Source organism: Mirounga angustirostris, unplaced genomic scaffold (genome assembly GCF_029215605.1).
Source record: "Mirounga angustirostris isolate CCGP_5_RB_7025 unplaced genomic scaffold, mMirAng1.0.hap1 SCAF_11, whole genome shotgun sequence".
In the NCBI taxonomy this organism is placed as follows: Eukaryota; Metazoa; Chordata; class Mammalia; order Carnivora; family Phocidae; genus Mirounga; species Mirounga angustirostris.
Genome location: NW_026991719.1, coordinates 15719534 through 15742898, shown reverse-complemented (window position 1 = coordinate 15742898; position 23365 = coordinate 15719534). Strand labels below are relative to the sequence as shown.

Below are 23365 nucleotides of genomic sequence, written 5' to 3'. Positions count from 1 at the left end.
GCAAATGACAAGCTTAGGATTCTCTCCAGCCCTCCCCAACCAGCCCCGGATCCTCAGACCGACCCAGGGCTGGATTTTCTGTCCAGATCTATCATACAGCACGCCCAGCCGTGGCACCGCCACCACACTGGCCCACCCTCCAGGTCCCCACCATTGTTTTGTTTCTTTCTTGCATTGAATATTTGCTAATACTCCTGGCTGGATCGGTGGCTCTCACAGCGTGGTCCCTGGACCAGCAGCATCAACTGGGAACTTGTTAGAGATGCAGATCCCCAGGCTTTGCCCAGTTCTCGAGGATCAGGAACCTCGGGGGTTCTGTTTTCACACGTCCTTCATCTGATGCTGATGCCCACTCATGCGTGAGAACCACTGATGTAGACTGTTCCTTAAGCTTCCCTGTTCATGAGAATCACTGGGGTGCTTGTGGATCGCTGATCCCACCTCAGACCTGTTGATGGCAACCCCCAGAGAAGGGGATCTGGGAAGGCATAGAAGCAAAGGGTGCCCCACATCATTCTTGCCATCAGGAATGGTTGGGGAACCCCACCAACCCCCAACTCCTTCTCCTCTGGTCAAAGTCCTAGAACATTGTACAGAGCCCGGTGCCATTTTACTCCTCTAAGAAGGGAGCCTGACTCTTTCCTTTGGGAAATGATTCCCCATTCATGATCCTCTGCTGCTTTAAACTGAAGGCATCACTCTATCCTTCCTTCACTGTTGCCTTGTCAAGAGCTCTGTGCCTCATTCCTTCTCCTTGGTTATAAGCTCCTTGAGAACCAGGTATCAGTCTTATTTAACTTAAGTCTCTTTCCCCCAGAATGTGACCCAAGTCCATACCCTTAGTGCATTTCCAAAATACAAAAATCTGGAAAACTAAAAGGTTTTATCACTTGTTGAGTGATAAAACTTGTCCTGGACTAGCATGCATTTATGTAGAGTCTTCATTTATACTATTTGGGGGGACAAATCATCCATTTGCTGCAGAATTTTGATGTATTTAATGGTTGGGTGCAGCCCCAGACCCCAGCTGAGGATGTTATCTGTTGTATGGATGTAATACATTTCCTTTCTAAAATCTGGAAAATTCTGTCCCCAGGGCTTCCGGATACATGATTATGAACCCATAGTGCCTCAGATAATATTTGTCACTTTAATGAAAGAACTTTAGGTTTTGATGTTGGTGAAAGTAGAAACACTGAGCTTGACACTTTTGTTCTGGTGTCCCAGAGGAAAAGAATTCTAAGGGTGACCTGGTACTTTCCACCACTGCTAGAAGTTCTGGAAGGCTTCCTACCAGACTCTGTGACACATGGGATTTTAATCTTCAATGTCCTAAAAATTGAGTCCAGAGTCCAGAAAAAGGTCCTGGATTTAATGTTATTTCCTTGGTGTGTGTGTGTGTGTGTGTGTGTGTGTGTTCTGCTTGCTGATATGTTTATTCTGTTTGTTCTGCTTTATTTTTTTTAAGCTGAGGGTATTTTTTTAAGTTTGTTTGTTTGTTTTTTATATGAATAGATTATAAAACCATCTGAAGGGAGTCATGGGCTGTGGGCATGTGAGTTCAATTTCTTAAATGGTCTGTTTTTAATCTCATGTAAATTTGTAGAAGTTTAGAGATTGAAATAATGTGTTTTTTGTTGGGGGTATGTGAATCATGACTGGACTTCTTGGGGTTTTAATAGAACAAGTTTTTTTTATTATTATTCTTATGTTAATCCCCATACATTACATCATTAGTTTTAGATGTAGTGTTCCATGATTCATTGTTTGTGCATAACACCCAGTGCTCCATGCAGAATGTGCCCTCCTCAATACCCACCACCAGGCTAACCCATCCTCCCACCCCCCTCCCCTCTAGAACCCTCAGTTTGTTTTTCAGAGTCCATCGTCTCTCATGGTTCATCTACCCCTCCAATTTCCCCCGCTTCATTCTTCCTCTCCCGCTACCTTCTTCTTCTTTTTTTTTCTTAACATATATTGCATTATTTGTTTCAGAGGTACAGATCTGAGATTCAACAGTCTTGCACAATTCACAGCGCTTACCAGAGCACATACCCTCCCCAGTGTCTATCACCCAGTCACCCCCTCCCTCCCACCCCACCCCCCACTCCAGCAACCCTCAGTTTGTTTTCTGCGATTAAGAATTCCTCATATCAGTGAGATCATATGATACATGTCTTTCTCTGTTTGACTTATTTCGCTCAACATAATACCCTCCAGTTCCATCCACGTCGTTGCAAATGGCAAGATCTCATTCCTTTTGATGGCTGCATCATATTCCATTGTATATATATACCACATCTTCTTTAGCCATTCATCTGTCGATGGACATCTTGGCTCTTTCCACAGTTTGGCTATTGTGGACATTGCTGCTATAAACATCGGGGTGCACGTACCCTTTCGGAACCCTACTTTTGTATCTTTGGGGTAAATACCCAGTAGTGCAATTGCCGGATCATATGGTAGCTCTATTTTCAACTTTTTGAGGAACCTCCATACTGTTTTCCAGAGTGGCTGCACCAGCTTGCATTCCCACCAACAGTGTAGGAGGGTTCCCCTTTCTCCGCATCCCTGCCAACATCTGTCGTTTCCTGACTTGTTAATTTTAGCCATTCTGACTGGTGTGAGGTGGTATCTCACTGAGGTTTTGATTTGGATTTCCCTGATGCCGAGCGATATTGAGCACTTTTTCATGTGTCTGTTGGCCATTTGGATGTCTTCTTTGGAAAAATGTCTGTTCATGTCTTCTGCCCATTTCTTGATTGGATTCTTTTAGAACAAGTTTCTTAAAATTAGAATACCAATCAGTAATTAGTATAGGGATCTTGATTTGGAAATAGGCAAAAGTCTCAGGCTCCTTGAACCTTCTGATATCTTACACTACATTTTCTCTGCACCTTGGAATGTGTCTTTTTTTCCTTTTTCTGGAAAGAGGGAATCACTGTTTTTTTAATCAGATTCTTAAAGGACTCTAAGACAGAAAGCTCAAGTGACGCCTGGCTGGCTCAGTCAAAAGAGCATGCGACTCTTGATCTCAGGGTTGTGAGTTCAAGCCCCACATTGGGTATAGAGATTACTTGAAAATAAATACATAAATGTAAAAAAAAAGACAAAAAAGCTCAAGAATTGATTGGGACTTCAGTCTTAGGGTAATTCATTAGTTTTTTTTTTTTTTTTAATCTTTCTGAAAAAAATAGAGACCAATTGCTGGGTAAGTTGTGCCTTTCTTTTTTTTATGTGCATGTGGGCATTCATGTCTATTTAATCTTGGACTAATTAAATCCATCTAATTGGGGTGCCTGGGTGGCTCAGTCGTTAAGCGTCTGCCTTCGGCTCAGGTCATGATCCCAGGGTCCTGGGATCGAGTCCCACATCGGGCTCCCTCCTCGGGGGGAAGCCTGCTTCTCCCTCCCCCCCTCCTGCTACTTGTGTTCCTGCTCTCGCTATCTCTGTCTCTGTCAAATAAATAAATAAAATCTTTAAAAAAAAAAATCCATCTAATTGAGGAATAGATGGAAAATGCCTGCCTCCAAAAATTCATTTCATTCCTTTCCTCTCCATCTCTGTCTACTACCCATTTAAAATTCCTAATCTTCCCACATTCAGAAAGCATTTGGAATTATATTCTTCTTTCAAGACATATCAAATGCCTCCTCCTTTGTGAACTCCCTCCTGAATGTAATCATGACTTCTTCTGCAACACCACAGCCATATCCCATCAGAGTGAGTCTGTGCTTCTTCCAGCATTTGTCTTTTCTTCTTATCGTCCTCTCACCCTTGCCTTTCCCCAGGTATTAGTTTTTTCATGGTGTTGCCTCAATAAATGTTTGAATTAAAGTAGGAAACATCTTCGTTCCATATACTATGAAAATAAAATCCTAGTCTCAGAGTTAATCTATTTTTTCACTTGTTATTTTTTTAGTATCTTAAAACCATTGGTACATCCAAACTGATGGCATGTTTTTATTTTCCAGTACTGCTGAATTAGGACCCAAATGCCTCAGTAGTAAAAACAAATTCTTAATTTCAAATATATCATGATAACTTAAAATGTGAGCCTATGGTTGCCAAGTTTGATCAGGGGTGTTCTGAGTTACAGCGCCCGTGACTAGAGCCATGAAATGTCAGAGTTGCTGGAACTCAGGTCTAGTCCAGTGTGTCTTTTGCAGCCTCCAGAGCGTCATTGAGATAGTTTTGGGGGCCTGGGTGGGAGATGGGCCAGCCCCACTCTCTAATTTAACCAGAGCAGCTCTGTTTTTAGTTGTTTTATTTTGGAGTTTTGGAATAAGTTGCAATTTGCTAAAAAGTGTTCTGCTGAAGTTAACCAAACTCTCCTCTCATCCCTCCTTGGCCAGTCTCTCATTTTACACCTGAGGACACTGAGGTGCAAAGCTATCTTGTAGTTGCCTCAGATTTTTATGCTCGGGACAGCCCAGCTAGGATTGAACCTAGTCTTGACTGTCCTGACTCCTGGCCCAGAACACTCTCCTCCTGTTTAGCTGTCCCTCAAATTTTCCTCCACGTTGTAGGTATCACTAGGAGAGCAAGAAACATTGAGTGGGGGCTGCATCAAGTTATGGGGATGCAAAAAGGGTGAGCCTGATGTCAAAACCTGCTTCATGGCCAATGGTAGTTGACAGTAGCCACTGGTACCCATAGCTCCTCCTTTTATCTGAAATTGGTGCCTTTGGATAATACTGTGTCTAATGCCTCACACATAAAACGGCATACATGGTGGGAATGTTTTAAAACTAGGTTATGTTGATGGTCATACAACTATATACATTTATTAAAACTATTCATACTGTACAATTAAAATGAGTGAATTTTCTGGTATAAAAATTACATGTCATTAAAGCTGTTAAAAAAAAAAAAAGGCAGGGGGACACTTGCCCTCCTTAACTAATAGCGAAACTGAGCAGAAAACAAAATGGGCCCCTGAAACATTTTAAAGGCATACTAGTACTTTTTTATAAATATTTTCTCACTATGTTGGTTACAAGTCAATTGCACAGTCATTTATTGACCCCCTGCTATGGGCCAGTTCTTGAGGTAGCAAGGGAAGAGATGGGGGAGAGAGAGTGACACAGATGTATAGGAAGAGGCTTTTTGAGTGGAGGCAGGTTATAGTCAAGTGTTTCAGGGGAGGCAACTGGAGGTGTCCTCTTCTACTGAGTTCCTTCATGCCAGGGTACCTTCTGCTTTGAGTGATAAATACCTATGCAGCCATAAAGTAGTGGTAAGCAATACAGTTTTATGGAGTCAGGTAACAAGGGATCCAGAGACAGGCCCCCTGACGTTGGTTAATTCGACAGACATCTCAATGGTGTCAAGACTCAGAGTCCCCTCCTCTGTGATTTTCCTGGCTTTCCTCTCATGGCTGAACTATGACTGCAACAGTGCTGAACACTATACTGTGTTCCAACAAGGATGAAACAGTGTTAAAAGCAGAAAGGCAGGGGCAACTATTTTCTTCACAACCCTTTTTTTAGTCAGGGAACAAAATCTAACAGCCTCCTTCCCCCTCCCAGCAGATTTCCTCTCACATCTCATTGGCTGGAAGTAGATCACATGCCCGCCCCTAAACCAATCACCGACAAAGGGGAGTGAGATTAACGTTATTTGCCTAGACATATCTCATTCATTTCTACAGTTGTGGGCGGTTCCCTATTCCCAAATGTAATACCCGATTGCAGCAGGATTATATGAACTGGGAAAAGGATGGGGAATGGCTCCTGTGAACCAATGTCTACCACACTTAATGAACTTTTTTGGTGGAAAGGAATAGAAACAATGCTTGTTTTTTCCTTTGTTGACCGCGGGTGTCTTACCTTGTTTGTAAAATAGTTCCATGATTTCGATACAATGAATTATTCTTCAAACTGGGACTCTGCAGGGCAGTTCTTCAATAATGCTGTATTTGTTTCAGTGTTGTAAGTTTTGAGGTTGCATAGTCATATTTCACTAGCACAGTCAATAGGAAAATTGGTAAAGAGCTGTCATTATCCAATTTAAAGATGCTTTACTTTTTCCCTCCTTTTAGAATATTTGGCTGATTCAGAATTTGGAAGGTTTGCTATTACTAATTAAAGAGAGACGAAACGTTAGTAACTCTGTGGACCTAGGAATCTTTAGACAGATTAAATATTGATGGGATTTAGAACTAGTGCCCCTCAGCGTGGCTTAATGAGCAAAAGGCATCAGGGGCCCAGAGTACCTAAGATGGAAGGTTTCCAAGACTAGGATGGGGAATGTAACTGATATACTCTGTCCTTTGGACAGAAAGCGAAAACATTTGCCACAGAAAGTGAGTCCCTCTCTTTCCCTGACCCCTCTCCCTCTCTCCTCCCCGCCCTCTCATCATATCTGAACCGACCCTAGACCACAGTGTGTCTGTATTACAAATCTTTTTATTGCCTTTATTTTATATAGCACTCTCTTTGATTGATGTAACATTAACCATAATAAACCCCCCACATTTCAGTCATATAAATTGTACTAGGGACAATATAATTGATACTTGTGTATATAGCTCTAGGTTATGATCTGTCTGCAGGAACTGGCCTGATCCTTGGGAAATATCTAAGGCCATTCAAAGCCATTAGGATTGTTGACTTAGCTGCAGAATAATAAATGCCTGTCCCAGTAGATACTAATTCTCTGGAATTTTTCTTTCTACCTTCTGTCCTAAGTCATCGAGCCCCACTTTTCCAAGTTTTACTTTCCCAGCTACCCGACAAATGTTTTTGCTCTCTTCTAAACTGGTGCTTTTGTGTAAATAGAGAAGATTTAACATCAAATAGACTTTCTTTTTTTAAGTTTATTTATTTATTTATGCAATCTCTACACCCAACGTGGGGGCTCGAACTCACGACCCCGAGATCAAGAGCCGCACGCTCTTCTGACTGAGCCAGCCAGGCGCCCCTCACATCAGATAGACTTTCAAAAGCATATAATTGATGGCACATTTGAACTGGTTTTCAGTGGCTTTAGTGTTTTTCTCTCTTTGATGGACATCCTTGCTGATGAACATCCCCACCTAAATAGGCAGGTTCCCACAGAAAGGCCATGGGACATACTTGAACAAGTTTGTCTCCCCAGTATACACATGTGTATAAAGAACATTTAGTGGGTATTTGTTGGCTGTTTGTGGTTGACACATGTTCACATACAAATATATGTCTCGGGAGATGTACCATAATGGAGTCTTTTTTATTGTTTTGAGTACCATGTCAGCTTTTAACATACACAGATACCCTGTTTCTGATTTAATGATGTGTGGAAGAAAGCAAAGAGGGCAGAAGTTAAGCTTTTTGCTCTTTGTAGATTATGTCTGCTTATGCATGCACCCAAAGAGTATATAAAATGGTATATAAAATAAAGAGTACATAAAATATATATCTGAGACCAAGGAAACCTTTTTGCTTTTCCGCCTGAGAGACACAAAGCAGTCAATGGCACTTGATGACATCACGTGATTTGTGAGGGGGAAAAAATGAAGAGAATAAATAAGCATGAGCCCCAAATGAGCAATCTTAGGTGGTTTCCTGAGGGTGACCCTTTCTTTTATGCAGTCGTTATATCCTATCTGTTAAGTGTGCTTTTCCCTGAAGTTAATGTGAGAGAGGGCATCTTTTCCTGGGCCAGCCCGTTAGATGAAGTATTGTAAAGGTTGTGTTTTCTTTTCTTCTTACAGCCAAGGATTACTGCAAAGTAATATTTCCATATGAGGCACAGAATGACGATGAATTGACAATCAAAGAAGGAGATATAGTGACTCTCATCAATAAGGTAAGCAAAGGTTCCCTCCTGCCTTTAAAACTGCGAACCACTTCGAGGCATTACTGGACAATACACGCTTTTGTTTCGGCCTTGAAACACTTGATTTTCACTTCCTGAACTTGCAAGGAAGAATCTTGCATCTTTCCCCTTGATCAGGCCAAGCCCAGTGTATGCAGGTGAATGAACAAACTTGAAAACCAAATAGATTCTTTTGGCCTTGGAGCCAGCTGCAGATTGGCATGGCCCGGTGGAAAACTCCATCCCAGGACGGCTAACCCAGAAGGCGGTCTGCTTGGCTGGAGAGTCCGCCCTGCACAGCAGCCCTGGCTGCAAAGCTGTGTCATGAGGTATCCAAAGAGGGGCTTTAAAAAGGCAGATCATGCCTCCCAGGCAGCAAACGGGTAAAGACTGTGTGCTGTTCAGATCAAAGACAGGTAGTATGCCTGAGAGAATTTTGCTTGTCTTGTCTGGGCTAAGAAGGTTGGATGATTTTATTATCATTACAGGCAGAGTCCTGTAAACATACAGAGAGCTATAACATCTGTGTGAAGTGATACAGCTTAACAGGGCCTGAACCGTGTACTGTTTATGCTTTCATGCAATGGTACTCGCCAAGTAGGTGGTTGGAAGATATTTAAATGATTCCTAGAATATATGGCATTTTGTCTGAGATACAGGATTCTCATGATGGTCTAATACGGTGAAAAGCTGACCCACCTTTAAGATGTGTAAGTGGCTTTATTCTGAGGTCCAAGTGAGTGGCAGGGAACGCGTGATGCTCTCGGCACCAGCGTGACTTGGGGATCATCGTGGCTGCCTGTGTTCATGCAGGGCTAGAAAGCAGTGGCAGGGTGGAGAGTGCAGGGAAGGGGGAGAGAGAACAGGGGTTAGGGTGGGGGAGGTAGGCCCTGGGTCTCGCTCCTGTGGCCATTACTGAGAGGGAGGGGATCACCGTGTTTGCCTGCCCCCTTCCTCCACCCCGACATGTGTCCATAAAGTGATGGGTACGATTTGCCTTTATAGTCCGCGACACTTATCTTTAAGAAATGATTGTAGAAGTTGTTGTAAGAGCCTGGGCCAAAGATGCCAGGGAATTAATGACCCCAGAGGTTAAGCAGCTCGCCAAAGATCAAATTATTTTAGGGAGAGTGCGGTCCTTATCCATATGACAGTGGTACGCTAAACAGTGCTAAGAACGCCTTTCTGGAATAGCAGACTACTCACAAACCTGCTGAGGGGCCAAGAACTTGCCCATTGTCTTACCTGTAAGCTATTCTCCCCACATTCATTTTAGCATATTTCTGTAAGTGTTTTCCGTGGCAGGAGGAAATCAGAGCAGGGTAAACTGCAGCCCTTCTTGTTCCTTTCCGCCAAGGAGGCAGAAGCGGTTCTTCTCCTTCTTTCCCATCCTTCCCCTCATCCTTAAGCCATGCCTCCTTTCAGGCGGCTTCTGCGCGGCACGTTTCCTATTTTGAGCCATACCCTTCACCAAACACTCGGAATAAAGAAGTTATTAAATAGGTATAAAGCATAATATAAATACTTCGATAATTAGCACAGATACTTAGTCCTACAGGGAAAGGGGTAGATCGCTTTCCCCTGTGATGATAAGGCAACCAGAGGGTGCAATAACCCATTCTTTGCAGTGGGGGAGGGGGGCACTTTGCTGTTTGTGTTTTTCTTTTCGTTCGGAGGGGGCAGCCTCATTTTAACTGAAAGCCAGATGTATCAATAATATTTAATAAGGTTTTGGGGGAAAAAAACCACCACGGATGGTCTCTTATCTGAATACATCTATCTCTACCTTAATATATTGTATTCCTGTTCTTTTCATTTGATTACATATGATGAGAACACATTCATCTTGATGTTTTTGTTCCTACCAGCTTGAGATCCAGTCTGATAAAAAGAATTCAATTTTTCTAAAGAGTTTAGTCAGAAAGAGACTCTCTCCTGGTTCCATCCTCCATGGACACGGCCGGGAGAAATGAACAGACAGATGTGGAAGGCTGCTCTCAGGAGTGTCCGGGATTGTGCCGGATGTCCCCACTTTCATAGCTTCGTGCAATTAGGCACAGTTTAGAAACTGGAGCAGCTTATAGATAGTATTATGACATTTGCAAAACGTGACCTCGTTATCCTTGCCCCTTGATCCTGCTCCCTCCACGGCACCTGCTCCGGAGAACCCTAGGGAGGCCAGCGGTGGAGGGATGCTGGCACCCCAGCCCCCTCTTTTTATCATCCCCTAATGGTGCTTTGCTCATGGGACCCCTCTGCTCCAGTGAAAGTCTTTAGCAACTTCCCTCTCCTTTATTGTCAAATCCAGCTAGATTCTCCTGGCACTCATTTGCCTGGGCACTCTGGCCTCACTCTGGCTTTCTGGCCTTGGTCCACATCACTGTTGTACAACAAACTCTCCTGGGATGTCCCCATCCTGCTCGTGCATCCTCCCTCACTTGAACCACGCCATGTTCCTGCTGCCCAGAACGCCCTCTTCCAACCCAGTTAGCTGGTTTTTCAATAGCTAATAATACAGCCAGTCTTAACTCATGCTGCATTATGTACCTGGGCCCATTTTTAGGTTGTTACTTAAAAATGTCCCCTGTGCACTATCAATTTTGTTTTATTATTATTTTATATGGTCTGTGTAATCAGGTCTCTTGATATCCTGTCCTTCAGCAGGTTTTGACTTTTATTGCCATAAAATATCCACCAGCCTTGACCTAGCATTCCACTTGATTGGAAGCATTTTAAAATGACAAGTGCCATGTCGGCTACCCGCTCAGAGAAACCAGGGTTTGAATCCTGGCAACACCATTCATGGCTGTGTGTCGTTGGGCATTTAACTTAACCCCTCTGAGCCTCAGTGTCCCCAGCCAGAAAGTGGACCTCACAGGGCTGCCATGAGGATTTGCTAAGGTGTTCTTTCTCTGACCGTGGAAATGGGGAAGGAAGGGCTCTTGTGACTGAGCCCAGTTCACTGCTGGGGCAGGAACACCATGATATGAGGTGGGTAACAGTGGTGGCAGATTTGCCTGAAAATAGCTCAAAATTCACAAGGGGTGAGATTTCAGCAAGAATTTGGAGAAAAAATATGCCATAAGTATTTTACTTGCTGAAAAGTGGGGGAAAATGGAGTCTGAGTCTGTCACACCCTGCTGACGTTGTAGAAAATTCTTAAATCTTCCTCGGAGTTAAAGGATCACCTAGAAAGTCATTTAGATGAATGTGTGCTGTTGATATTGTAAAGAGAAGAGCTTCACTATGATTTGTTTAATATGTATTTTGATATGCTTCTTTATTGTATGTATGAGTTGAGATGAAAAGCCTGAATCGAATCGTTGTTGTCTAAATTCGACTTTGGCTGGAGAGGTTCTCGATTTACCCCAATTCCACTGGTGTTTTTCTTTCAGAGTCAGCTAAGGTGGTTTCTCTTTGTCCTGTTTTTCTGTGCTGTGGCAGGAGTCACAGGGCAGGCGTTGCCCTCATTTTTAGCCCTAGATTGTCATTTCGTGTAGCTTTCTAGAAAATGAGTCAGACACCCTTAGTGGGGTCTGTAAGCCCTCCACGGTTCCTGAAATAATGTGCAAAGACCTGAACTATTTGTGTGTGTCCCTGGAAACTAGGATGAAATGTGGCAACCCAAATGGTTTGTTTTTTAGTTTATTTATAAAGAATTCTTGTGGATTTGGGAACATTTCTACTTGCACAGAACACACCTGTGTTTAGCTTTGATTTCCAGTCACTCAAAAATAGCTCCTTCATCTGTGTTCCTGCCGCCCCCATCCCTGCTTTCGTGATTTGTGCTCAGAGCATGGTTGAAAGGGTTCAGAAGACTCTGGGTCTGGTTTCCAACCAGAGAAGCTCCCTGGATAAAGGCCGAGAGCAGCCTGGTGCAGGCCAGGCTGGGGTTCAGCTGTAACGGTGGCCGCCACCGGGTGCTCCTTGCTCTGACCACTGCCACCTGGGGGAGAGCGAGCCCAGCTGCAGAGAGGGCCGATGTTCCTGCCCTTGGCCGACAGTCTCCTGGCCTCAGCCCCCCTAACCCGGAAGGAAGGGCTGCCCACGTGAGCCCTTTGTAAACTAGGACCTTTAAGTATGTGTTTCTTATTAAAAAGCTCCCCTGAGGAGTTGTGTCTTTGACCCCTAACAAAGCAGACACAACCCTCCCCCCGTTTCTTCATGGGTATAAGCCTATCTGAGAACATGAAGGTGAACACTAAGAAATAATATTATTGATAAAAATCATGGAGCAGTGAAGATGGAAGGAAGGGGAAGGAAATTGATAGATGGACCCTAAAGAAAGAGGGAAGCCAGAAGATTAGATAAAGGTAGAAATAGAAGAAAAAATACAAAGTGGGGCACCTGGGTGGCCCAGTCGGTTAAGCGTCTGCCTTCGGCTCAGGTCATGATCCCGGGGTCCTGGGATCGAGCCCCGCATCGGGCTCCCTGCTCAGCTGGGAGCCTGCTTCTCCCTCTTCCTCTCCCCTTCCCCCACTCGTGCTCTCACTTGCTCTCTCTCCCTCTCTCAAATGAATAAATAAAAAATCTTAAAAAAAAATACGAAGTGATAGTTTCACCTTTTCCTCAGGATATATCAAACCAGGGATCTTTAAATATTTGGAGCTTGACCTGCTGTGAGGGCGGAGTTAGGACTGCAGACTTCATCTCTACCCTCCTCCTTTCTAGACAACTCTTGAGCACCTGACTTAGTAATGGGTCAATTTATGTGCAAGACCATGGCTGCCCAGTGCAGGACCCTCCCAGGGTGGCTGGCAGCAGGAGCCCAGGGCCCCTCGTCACCATTCCTTTCCCTCCTGGCGGCCCTGGAAGTTAGGTGGGACCACGGGTGTCCTGTGCAGATCACGGAGAAGGACCGGAGGCCTAGAGCATGGAAGCGACTTTCCCAGGGTCTCCAAGCACGGCAGGGGCAGAACCAGGGCAGGGTTGAGCTGCCTGAGCTGCCTTGTGGGGCTCTCAGATGCTCCTAGAAGGTGGGGCTCAGGTGCTTCCAGAGGCAACTTGTCTACTCACTGAGTCATCCTCTGTTGCTGGATATCTAGGGCAAGTGCCTATCAGATTTTCTTTGTACCTTAAAGACATTATCATTATTTAATCAGGAAAGCGGTATTACTATGCCATTACCCCATCTTCTTGCATGTTGGTATGCATGTTTCTGATCTCTTAGGGTCAGGATTATCCATGACTTTCTCCTTCCACTGTCACCGCCACAGAAATGAAATGATAATCAGTGCAGAGGAAATGAACTCGGCTCCGGGCTAATGTTGGTTCTTTCTGTGTCTGAAGCCCTCTTCTCCCCCTTCCTTCCACTTGCTTCCATGCAGGCAGATTTTGCCTCCCTCTTTTCTTCTGGCTCGGTACCACTTAGTTTTCTGCTGGATTTTAGCATGAAAAAAGAAAGAAAGAAAGAAAGAGTGAGAAAGAGAGAGAGGGAGGGAGGAAGGAAGAAAGATGAAGGAAGGGAGGAAGGAAGAAAGAGGAAGGAATGAAGGGAGGAGGGAGGGAGGGAGAGAAAGGTGGGAGTCCTGAGCTCCTTCTTAAGTCATTCTGTGATTATATGTTCTTTTGTTTGTTCTAATGTTTATTTTCCCTTCCTGCCTCCCTCTGATTAATTCATTAATTGAAACATTTATTCACGGGAGAAATGTTTTCACACTTCCTTGCTTCCCGCCCCACAGGAAGTAAGGATGTTTCTTCCAAGAGAAGTGGTTTTAGGAATCTCAAGAAAGGTTCTCAGGCTGGTATAAGAAAGCCCATCAGCTAAACGGATTGCTGGCCTTGGCCCTTTCTCTCTGCGCGGCTGGAGCTTTTAGCAGAGCTAAAGTGCTAGGATTAAAGGTGGTTTATGAGTGAATGAAGAAGTTAAGCATAGGTCTGGAATCATCTGGGTTTACACACATTTGAAGAATGCCCGTGTTCAGCAAATGAGTCATTTATGTCATAGGGTGTATTTCTTGTGGTATGGCCTGCCTTGTTACACTGCATAGGTCCTTCCCGGAGACAGAAGTCACAATCTCTCTCCTCCTCAGAGCATTAGAAATCCCCAGGAATACGGTTTGCTGCTGTTTTGTCTTCCTCCTTTTTTTTATTATTACTATTTATTTATTTGTCAGAGGCAGAGACAGCGAGAGAGGGAACACAAGCAGGGGGAGCGGGAGAGGGAGAAGCAGGCTTCCCGCTGAGCAGGGAGCCCGATGTGGGGCTCGATCCCAGGACCCTGGGACCGTGACCCGAGCCGAAGGCAGACGTCCAACGACTGAGCCACCCAGGCGCCCTTTGTCTTCCTCTTTAAAGTAACCAGGACACTGGGACTGTAGAGAAGAATCCTGATACCATGAGGACGTTTGATCAAAACTCTTCCTCACTGAGCTCATTTATTATCATAACCACAGTTTAAAATTAGATGAGGTTGGTAAACACAGGACTTGAGGTGGTAGAAAATTTCTCTTTCGTTTACCAGTAGACAGTCAAAACAGTACCACCCCCAGATTTTGATGGCCATGATTGCAGATTTTCCATAGACAGATGAGTTTGCAGTTGATAAGTCGCCCCAGCTTTTTATGCCTCCGTAAGTGATGTAAAACTGTTGAAAGGGACCCTGCATCTGTTTGGCCTAATGGTCATCTCCGTCCAGAATGCTGTGTTTTAGCGGCGGGACATTGGTAATCCATGCAACACCATCTTGGAATACTTTTCTCCTGCAACACACAGGAAAAACCTGCAGGTGTCTTAAGGAATTAGAGAAACTCTTTCTGTTTTCTACTTCCAACCTTTCTGTTGGTATTACTTGGAGAGGGCCATTGTGAGAATTAAATGAGATGTTGAGGCTCAAAGTGCTTTAGGAATATAAAAGTTGATTCTCGTTACTGCTCTGAGAAGTTAGTATGGGAAGAAGAGAAAACAAATGCCCAGTGACTGGAAGTTTTTACTTCATATATTGAACTGTCCTGAAATTCAGTTCAGCACTTTCCCTGAAATTCCCCTTTATTATTTATTTTTTGACTTTTCTTAGGAGAAAAGTAATTTATTATAGTTATATAGCCTGTGTCTTATTAAAGTATCTCAAAGCTCTTTACATTCACATTTGCATTTTATTAAAATCTGCTTTTCTGAGATGGAAGGTGGCATGGGATGCACTTTTAAATAGTATTATATAAATAATCTTACTTTTGGGGAAAAAATGAGAAGAAAACAGATAAATAGATAAATACCAAAAAAAGTCAAAATCACCTCTCCGTGTTTGAGCTGTATTCTTCCAGATGTTTTACACACAGACACACACACAAATTACAGTTCAAAATAAAAACAAGATCATAGCACATACACTATTTTGTAACCCTCTTTTTTCAAAATATATCATGCCTGTCTTTGGCAGCACGGTTAAAATGGTTCCTTAGATTCCTATTGTACGAAGTACCCCAGTTCTCTTTTATGTTTAGCTTGTTTCTAGGTTTTCCTTATTTTAGACCATGTGGTGTGCAGTCATCACTTTGTGAATTCTTGTGCATGTAATTAGTTCTGCTACTTTCTACTACTTGTATAACCTTGGGAAGATTGCTCAATTTCTCTGTGCCTCAGTTTCCACATCAGTGAAATGGGGGTGATGTTAGTACCTACCTCCTGGCATTGCGAAGATTAAATGAGTTAAAGTAGCTAAATCACTTAGCATGCCTCGCTCAGAGTAAGTGCTGTGAAAATGTTAATAGTTGTTATTATTTCTTGATGATAAATAGCTAACTGTATGCTGCCTCAGTTCCTTTTAAAGGTATTTGAGTGGTGTTATGAAAGGTTGTGCCAATTTAGCCTCCCCACAGGAGTGTGTGCGAATGTATTTTCCTGTCCTTGTCATCCTTGGATATTATCATTCTTTCTAATCTCTGCTAATCTGATAGGTGTTTGCATTTTTTAAAATGGTTACTCAAGTTGAAAATGTTATGTGTCATTTTCCAATTGATTTTTATAAAAATACCTTATATTCATGACATTAACCTGTCATCTTTCACATTACAAATGTTTTTTCTTAGTTTATGACTCAGAGAGAGATTTAAGAAAAACATCATTAAAAATAAATACCTTTTAGACTTAAATGTTCTCCATTTTCTGGTTAACTAGATAATGCAGTACAATTCATCCTTTTAAGAATAGTTTTACTTAAAGCTTTTATATTTTAGTCCTAGTTGGAAAGGGTAGCTGGCTATTAAATGCATTCCTTTTCTGCCTTCCTCAGGGCTTTCAGAGGTTCTATTTAAAGCTTCTGTCCTTACAAGCATTTTTTTTTTTTTTTTTTTTTTTTTACAATGGCATTCAGAGAGCCCCTGAGGTTTTGCATGGATATATATAAGGATCCTCATTCTAGATCAGAGCTGGGCCAACTTTTTCTGTAAAGGGCCAGAGAGTAAATATTTTAGGCTTGATGGTCTTCATTGCAACTATGCAAAAGCAGTCATAGAAGTAAATGAATGGGCATGGCTGAGTTCCAATAAAACTTTATTTATAGACACTTAAATTTGAATTTTGTGTGATTTTTCACATTCCTTGAAATATTCTTCTTTTGGTTTTTTAAAACCATTTAAAAATGTATAAACTATTCTCAGTGGGATGAACAGAAATAGGTAGCAGGCCAGATTTGGTCCATGGGCTATATAGTTTGCTGGCCCCCGAGATAGAATGTCTAGAAACAGACCCAAAAAATACAGCCAATTAATTTTCAGCAAAGGTTCAGGGAGAATTTAAGAAAGAACGGATAGTCTTTTCAGAAATGGTGTTGGCACAATTGGAAGTCCATAAGCAAAACAAAAACAAAAATACCCTAACCTAAACCTAATACATGATGCAAAAATTAACTCAGAATGGACTGAGTAGATCTACATGTAAAATAGATCTACTAAAATGTAACATAGATGTACATGTAAAGCAAAAACCACAAAATGTTATTTATGAAAACATAGGAGAAAGAGTTGTTAGACATGACACCAAAAGCACAGTCCATGAAAGAAAATACTGCTAAATTGAACTTTGGCAAAATTAAAAACTTTTGCTCTGCAAAGATAGCGTTAAGAGAATGTTGGTTGGTCTGTTTTTCTTACAAGGCGATTTGAGCCCCACTGTTTAGTAAATAATTGCCTGATAAGTAATTGCATGAATTTCAAGGACCTTGGTTTTGTTCTCAGTCTTCCTGGGAATATCCTTTGTAACACAAGACCGCAAATCTCCCTTATCAGAGCCTTCTCCCCCAAGATGGCAAACAAATGTAGCCACACTCTACCAGTCAGGCCTGGGCTCAGCTGAGCAGCCTGAGGGCCTAGATTTGACCTGGGAATTGTATTTTTCACTCACTGCATATGGCCTATAAGCTAAATTTGCTGAGTATAGAGAAAAAGACCCCCAAACAAATTTTTATGCCGAGGAGTAAGTTTTCCTAACAGGAAAACTGAAATATAGATTTGTCTGGTGAAGAATGGAAATGGAAGGTAGGCATTTAGGAATTTACCAATAGTTGCTACAGCTGGCTTGGATGATCTTGATGTTCATAATGATCATGGCTATACCCTTTACCTCATATTCCTTCCTGGTCCTTAGCTGTGAAATGAAGATACTCCCCCACCTTCATCCTTAACAACTTTCTTTGTTACCTCTTAGAGGTGGTGCAGGAGCTAAGAAAATCTCTTAAAACATAATGAAAGATGCTTTATAAATGCCAGTGTCTTTGTCAATGAAGCAAGATGATTTTTTACTATATCTACTACCCTTTTAATGGAAGAAAAGCATGTGTCAGGATACAGAATCAATATCGTTTTCTAAACATAAACGCAAATGAAAAGTCAGCTGTAGGATGTACATCCTTGAGAGGTAAACTGTGTTATTAGCCACGTGGTTTGGATGAGCTGAAAGTATCATTAGAAACAGCTTTCAAAATTTAGCATGAAATGGGCGCCTGGGTGGCTCAGTCGGTTAAGTGTCTGACTCTTGGTTTCGGCTCAGGTCATGATCTTGTGGGCCCTGGGATTGAGCCCCTTGGTCGGGGGCGGTGGGGGGGGGGGTCCGTACTCAGCAGGGAGTCTGCTTGAAGATTCTTTCCCTCTGCCCCTCCCCCCACTTGTGCACGTGCATGTTCCCTCTCTCTTTCTCAAATAAATAAATCTTTAAAAAAAATTAACATTAAATGGTCATCTCAATGTAAATGACTTAACAAGTAGAAATGAGAAATTTCTGTGAAAAAAAACTGTTGCATAAGTTTGCATCCTTGATTATGTTTAAATAGACCAAAAAAATGTAAAAGTGCTTCCTTAATGAGTTGCATTTTATGTATGACTTGTTCATGTGCCTTTATGTTTTAATGGCACACGTCATGCTTAAAGCCCAATCATAAGTACACAGGAAAGGTCCTCTCCGCAAATATCCCCTTTTCACATGATTACTGATTTTTGAGGTAGATTTATGGGGATAGAAGGTCTTTCATTCTGATATTAGAAAAAAGGCTAAAAGCATTAAGTATTTCCTGAAATTTAAGATTATATAACCTGCAAATAAAATAATGAAATCAGTAAGCTATTCTTGTATATTTGTTGTGTGCAAACTATATGGCCATGCCCCACAACTCCGGGAGATGCCCAGTGTGAATGGTGACCCTGGGGTTGGACCAGCACAGAAATTACCTATTGGGTGCTGTTTTCTGAAGACGCTCCAGATAGAAGCATCTTTTTCTAAGAGGGAAACAGGCTGTGAGTAACGAGGCCTTTGGGCTTCTGCTCTGGCTTGTCTCCTATTAAAACCCCTTCAGGCCTTCCTCATTCCTGCCTGCCTGCCTCTCATAACGTCTGTGGAAATTCTGTTCTCTTTCTGGGGACCGAGATTTGATTTCAGCTTTTTGCTCAGTTCTTAGTGACATCTGGACTCAAAGGTTACTTCTGTGGCAAATCCTAACCCATGGGCTTTGAGTGGGTTATGGGAGTGTAGGATGGTGAGCCCCTCTGCTCTCTAGGTGGATGGAAAGGGCCTTAGGTAGCTGGGACCCCCCTCTGGGTTGATGGCCTTCAACAACATTTGGCTTCCAGCAGTATGTCATCAAAATATTATCATTTTATATGTGTGCCATTATCTGAAAAAAAGTTGGGTGGCACTGACTTACTGCATGTATTTAAATTTTCCATATAATGATGTTTAATACTGACTCTACTTTTCCTTAGGGAATATTCCACCTTCCCTATTAGAGAAATGTGCATATGACTAGCAGAGGAGACTCCAGGATAATTAAAAACTCTTGTATGTCTTTTCATTTTAGAAATTCTTTCTCTAGGACTTCTTTTGGGAATTAGACCTTGAAATAGCTCAGACTTTTAAAGATAGAGCTTCAAGTTCTATTAAATCTAGAAAAAAATAAATTCTAATTAAAGAAACAGTCTTTTTAAGCAAGCATAACTTCTGGTTATGCTTAGCCACGATGGAGTCAAAGGTGTTAGGCTTACCCTCCTGCCACAGACAACTTTAAAATCGGACAAAATACATGAACCCACTGTTTTTAGGCATTGGGTAATACATAGCTCGGGGATGTAATCCTTGGGAAAAGGATTCCACATCAACCCTGGCTTTTTTCCCCCGGGGGCACTTTCTAAATTGCAGCAGAGGGCAGGGGAGCCCCAACAGAAAGCAGAAGACTCATCGGATGGAGGAAACAGAGATCGTAATTCAGGACTGCCAAGGTGACTGGACTTTTCAGGGCAGTGAATTGCTGAGGAGTGAGCTGTACAAAGAAAGGGCTCCAGAAGCCTATATATAGGAGGTTCTTGAGTCTTTTGCCAAATACTACGCTGTGCATCAACAGGGCAAGACTCCACCAGGTCTGGAAGAAAATAAGCCTAGGGGCGTGGGTGGGCTGTGAGCTGAGGGAATATCCCAGAAGTCACCAAGGTTGGGAGATGTTAGAGTTCTGGCCAAGCAGGGTAGAAAAACTTTGCTGAACACACCTGGCATCTAACTGAGAACCCAAAAGAGGCAGTCACAGAAACAGCGCTACCCTAACCTACCCTAACAAAGCTCTAAGCCGTGCCTTGACAGGTCAAGCTGATCCGCAAGTCACTTGCTCGCCATAACAAAACTCGACACTCTTACAAAGAAGACCTCAAAATCCAGTCTCAGCAGTGTCGCTTGCACAGTTGTTGAGAACATCCAGTTATGTATGAAGAAGCAGGAAAATGTGAGGTGTGGTGTTGGGTGGCTTACAGAAGACATGGGGCATTTCTGAACAGTTCTCAGGCATCTGTACATGCTTCGATTCATATTGGCATGACCTAGTGAAGGCTCGATTACTGCCCTTTGTGTGTTCCTCATCCAGTTTTTCATTACCGGTTATATAATATGTAGAATGACAGAAGTAGAAGTTAGTGTTGCAAAGCCTCTAAGTTATTGCCCAATAAAAAGTCAGGATTTTTTACAAGTGAGATAGACTCTTTGAGGTCATGAGTTCCCAGTATCACAAAACAGTGAAAGACTCCCTAAGCCTTGATGATCCTAAGATGTTGACATTTGGAATGTGACATTTGGAATGTGACATTTTTTTTCCTTTAATTTCTTTCATCAGTGTTTTATAGTTTTTGTAGTATAGGTCCTTCACCTCCTTGGTTAAGATTATTCCTAAGTATTTTATTATTTTTGGTGTAACCATGAGTGGGATTGCTTTCTTAATTTCTTTCTGGTACTTCATTGTTAGTGTATAGAAATGCAACATATTTCTGTATATTAATATTTTGTCCTGCAGCCTTACTGAATTCATTTATCAGTTTGAGTAGTTTTTGGTGGAGTCTTTAGGGTTTTCCATACGGAGTATCATGTCATCTGCAAATAGTGGAAGTTTTACTTCTTCCAATACCGATTTGGATGCCTCTTACTACTTTTTTGTTGTCTGATTGCTGTGGCTAGGATATCCAGTACTATGATGAATAGAAGTGGGGACAGTGGACACCCCTGTCTTGTTCCTGACCTTAGGGCAAAGGCTCTCCATTTTTCCCCAATAAGGATGATGTTAGCTGTGGATTTTTCATATAAGGCCTTTATTATGTTGAGGTATGTTCCCTCTAGACCTACTTTGTTGAGAGTTTTTATCATGAATGGATGTTGTACTTTGTCAAATCCTTTTTCTGCATCTGTTGAGATGATCGTATGGCTTTTATCCTTTCTCTCATTAATGCGATGTATCACATTGATTTGTGAATATCAAACCACCCTGGCAATCCAGGAATAAATCCCACTTGATCATGGTGAATGGTTTTTTAATGTGTTGTTGGATTTGGCTTGCTGATATTTTGTTGAGGGTTTTTACATGTATGTTTATCAAGGATATTTATTGGCTTTTTCTGTAGTGTCTTTATCTGGTTTTAGTGTTAGGATGATGCTGGCCTCATAGAATGACTTTGGAAGCTTTCCTTCCTCTTCTATTGTTTGAGAAGAATAGGTATTAACTCCACTTTAAGTGCTTGGTAGAATTCCCCTGTGAAACCATCTGGTCCTGACTTTTGTTTGTTGGGAATTTTTTGATTACTGATTCGATTTCATTGCTGGTAATCAGTCTGTTCAAATTTTCTGTTTCTTCCTGATTCAGTTTTGGGAGGTTATATGTCTCTAGGAATTTGTCCATTTCCTCTAGATTGTCCAGTTTGTTGGCATATAATTTTTCATAATATTCTCTTATAATCTTTTGTATTTCCGTGGCGTCTGTTGTTATTTCTCTTCATTTCTGATTTTATTTATTTGAGTGCTCTCTTTTTCTTGATGAGTCTGGCTAAAGATTTATCCATTTTGTCTATCTTTTCAAAGAACCAGTTCCTGGTTTCATTGATCTGTTCTATTGGGTTTTTTAGTCTGGAATGTGACATTTCCATGAGTGAGTTCGTCTCTGGGGCTGTCTCCTTGGCTTCTCTCATGAACTATGGTCTGCCAGGCATTTCTTCTGACATTGAGATAGACAGTAGTCGTCTTTTTCCCTCTTACCTCATAAACCATGATGTTGATGAGCCTGCTTTAATAACTAACTTACAGGGATGTTGGAAATTCTGAGGAGATATCCTAGCCATGCAGAATAATTGCATCTCTTGGGGAGGTGTTAACAAGCAGAGGCAAAGCTCAGTGCTCCTGGGCTCCGGCTTCTATGGATCTTTCTCTCAAGAGCTCCCCTGAAGCTCCATGCAGAAGACGCTCATTAGTAAATATTAAACGCTGCTTTCTGTATTGCTGGTGGGATGCTGAGGGTGTAAGACCCCCTGGGGACCCTCTGAGGCTCACTTAACAGCCACACTAAAGTGTTCAGCACTCACTTTCTCCTGGAGTGATATCTCAGTCATCGGAGAAGGCCATGAAAATTTTTTTTTCAGCCATGCTGGATAACTTCTGGGAAATTGGGAATTTCTGGGGAATGTGGGGATGGACAGTTGACCACCAAGAGAAGTTACTGAGCAGAGTGCTTTTCTTTTTCATTTGGACCAACGGGTGAACCCATTTTAATCTTTCCATTGTTTGGTTTGATATGTCCATTTGTAAGCTATGCATTCCCTTCTGAACTCAAATATTTGGAACACTTACAGTGTCTGAGAATATGTGGCCTACATTTTGGAGGTACTTTTTAAGTTGTTTCCACAATTATAAACAAATAATTAATGTGGTACAGACCAACAGGTAAGCCAGATCATATAGATGAAGCTTTCTTTTTTTAATGTGACTTTTTTTTAAGTAATCTCTACACCCAGCGTGGGGCTCGGGCTCACGACCCTGAGGTCATGAGTCACATGCTCTCCTGACTGAGCCAGCCAGACGCCCTTAGATGAAGCTTTCTTGTGTAGCTAATCTATACCTGCCTCTTCCTCATTCAACTTGACCTCACTTTTGATGTTTGAAAGTTGAGAGAGTCCGGGGGAAGATTGGGCCATCCGTCATTGCATCCATTCAGCCAACATTTATTCAGAATTGATAGCCAGGCAATGTTTTAGGTGTTTGGTGGCTGCAGAGGTGTAAAGATAAGATCCTTGTTTTCAAAAAGCTTACCATTTTTGAGAATCTTGCGACTCAAAGTGTATGTAGTCCATGGACCAGCAGGATATGCATCACCCAGAAACCTGTTAGAAATGCTGAATCTCAGACCTGCCCTAGACCTATTGAATCCGAATTGGCATTTTCACAAGATCCCCAAGTGGATAGTATGTGCATTAAAGTTTGAGAAGCAAAAAGTAAATAAATAAAGTTTGAGACGCACTGGTCCAAATCATTGATTGTCAACCTGCATATTAGAAGGACCTGGGGACCTCTAAACAGTGCCGATTTCCTGGTCCCACCCCCTAGAAATTGTGCTTGAATTGGTGTGGGGTGTAGCCCAGGCATTGGGAATTTTAAAAATTCCCCAGGTGATTCTAAATGTGCAGCCAGCTTTGAGAAACCCTAAACTCTTAGGTTGCTTTGCATTCTCGACAAAAGGGTGCCCAAGAGGAGGTTGTGGCTCATTCTTTTAACCAATTTGCAAGCCAGGTGGCAGGTTTGTCTTTTCTCAACAATTGTAACACTGAGACTAGAGGCAGACGCG

At 42.2% G+C, this 23365-nt stretch overlaps 1 protein-coding gene across 8 annotated transcripts in view; it reads left to right on the top strand.

The window, feature by feature from the left end:
• Positions 1-23365, top strand: part of SH3KBP1 (SH3 domain containing kinase binding protein 1) — a 332304-nt gene that overhangs the window by 239472 nt on the left and 69467 nt on the right. For all 8 annotated transcript variants that reach the window (XM_064573856.1, XM_064573852.1, XM_064573854.1 and 5 more), the window contains one exon: positions 7697-7791. In XM_064573856.1, the coding sequence (XP_064429926.1) occupies positions 7697-7791 (95 nt within the window). The remainder of the gene's footprint in view (positions 1-7696; positions 7792-23365) is intronic.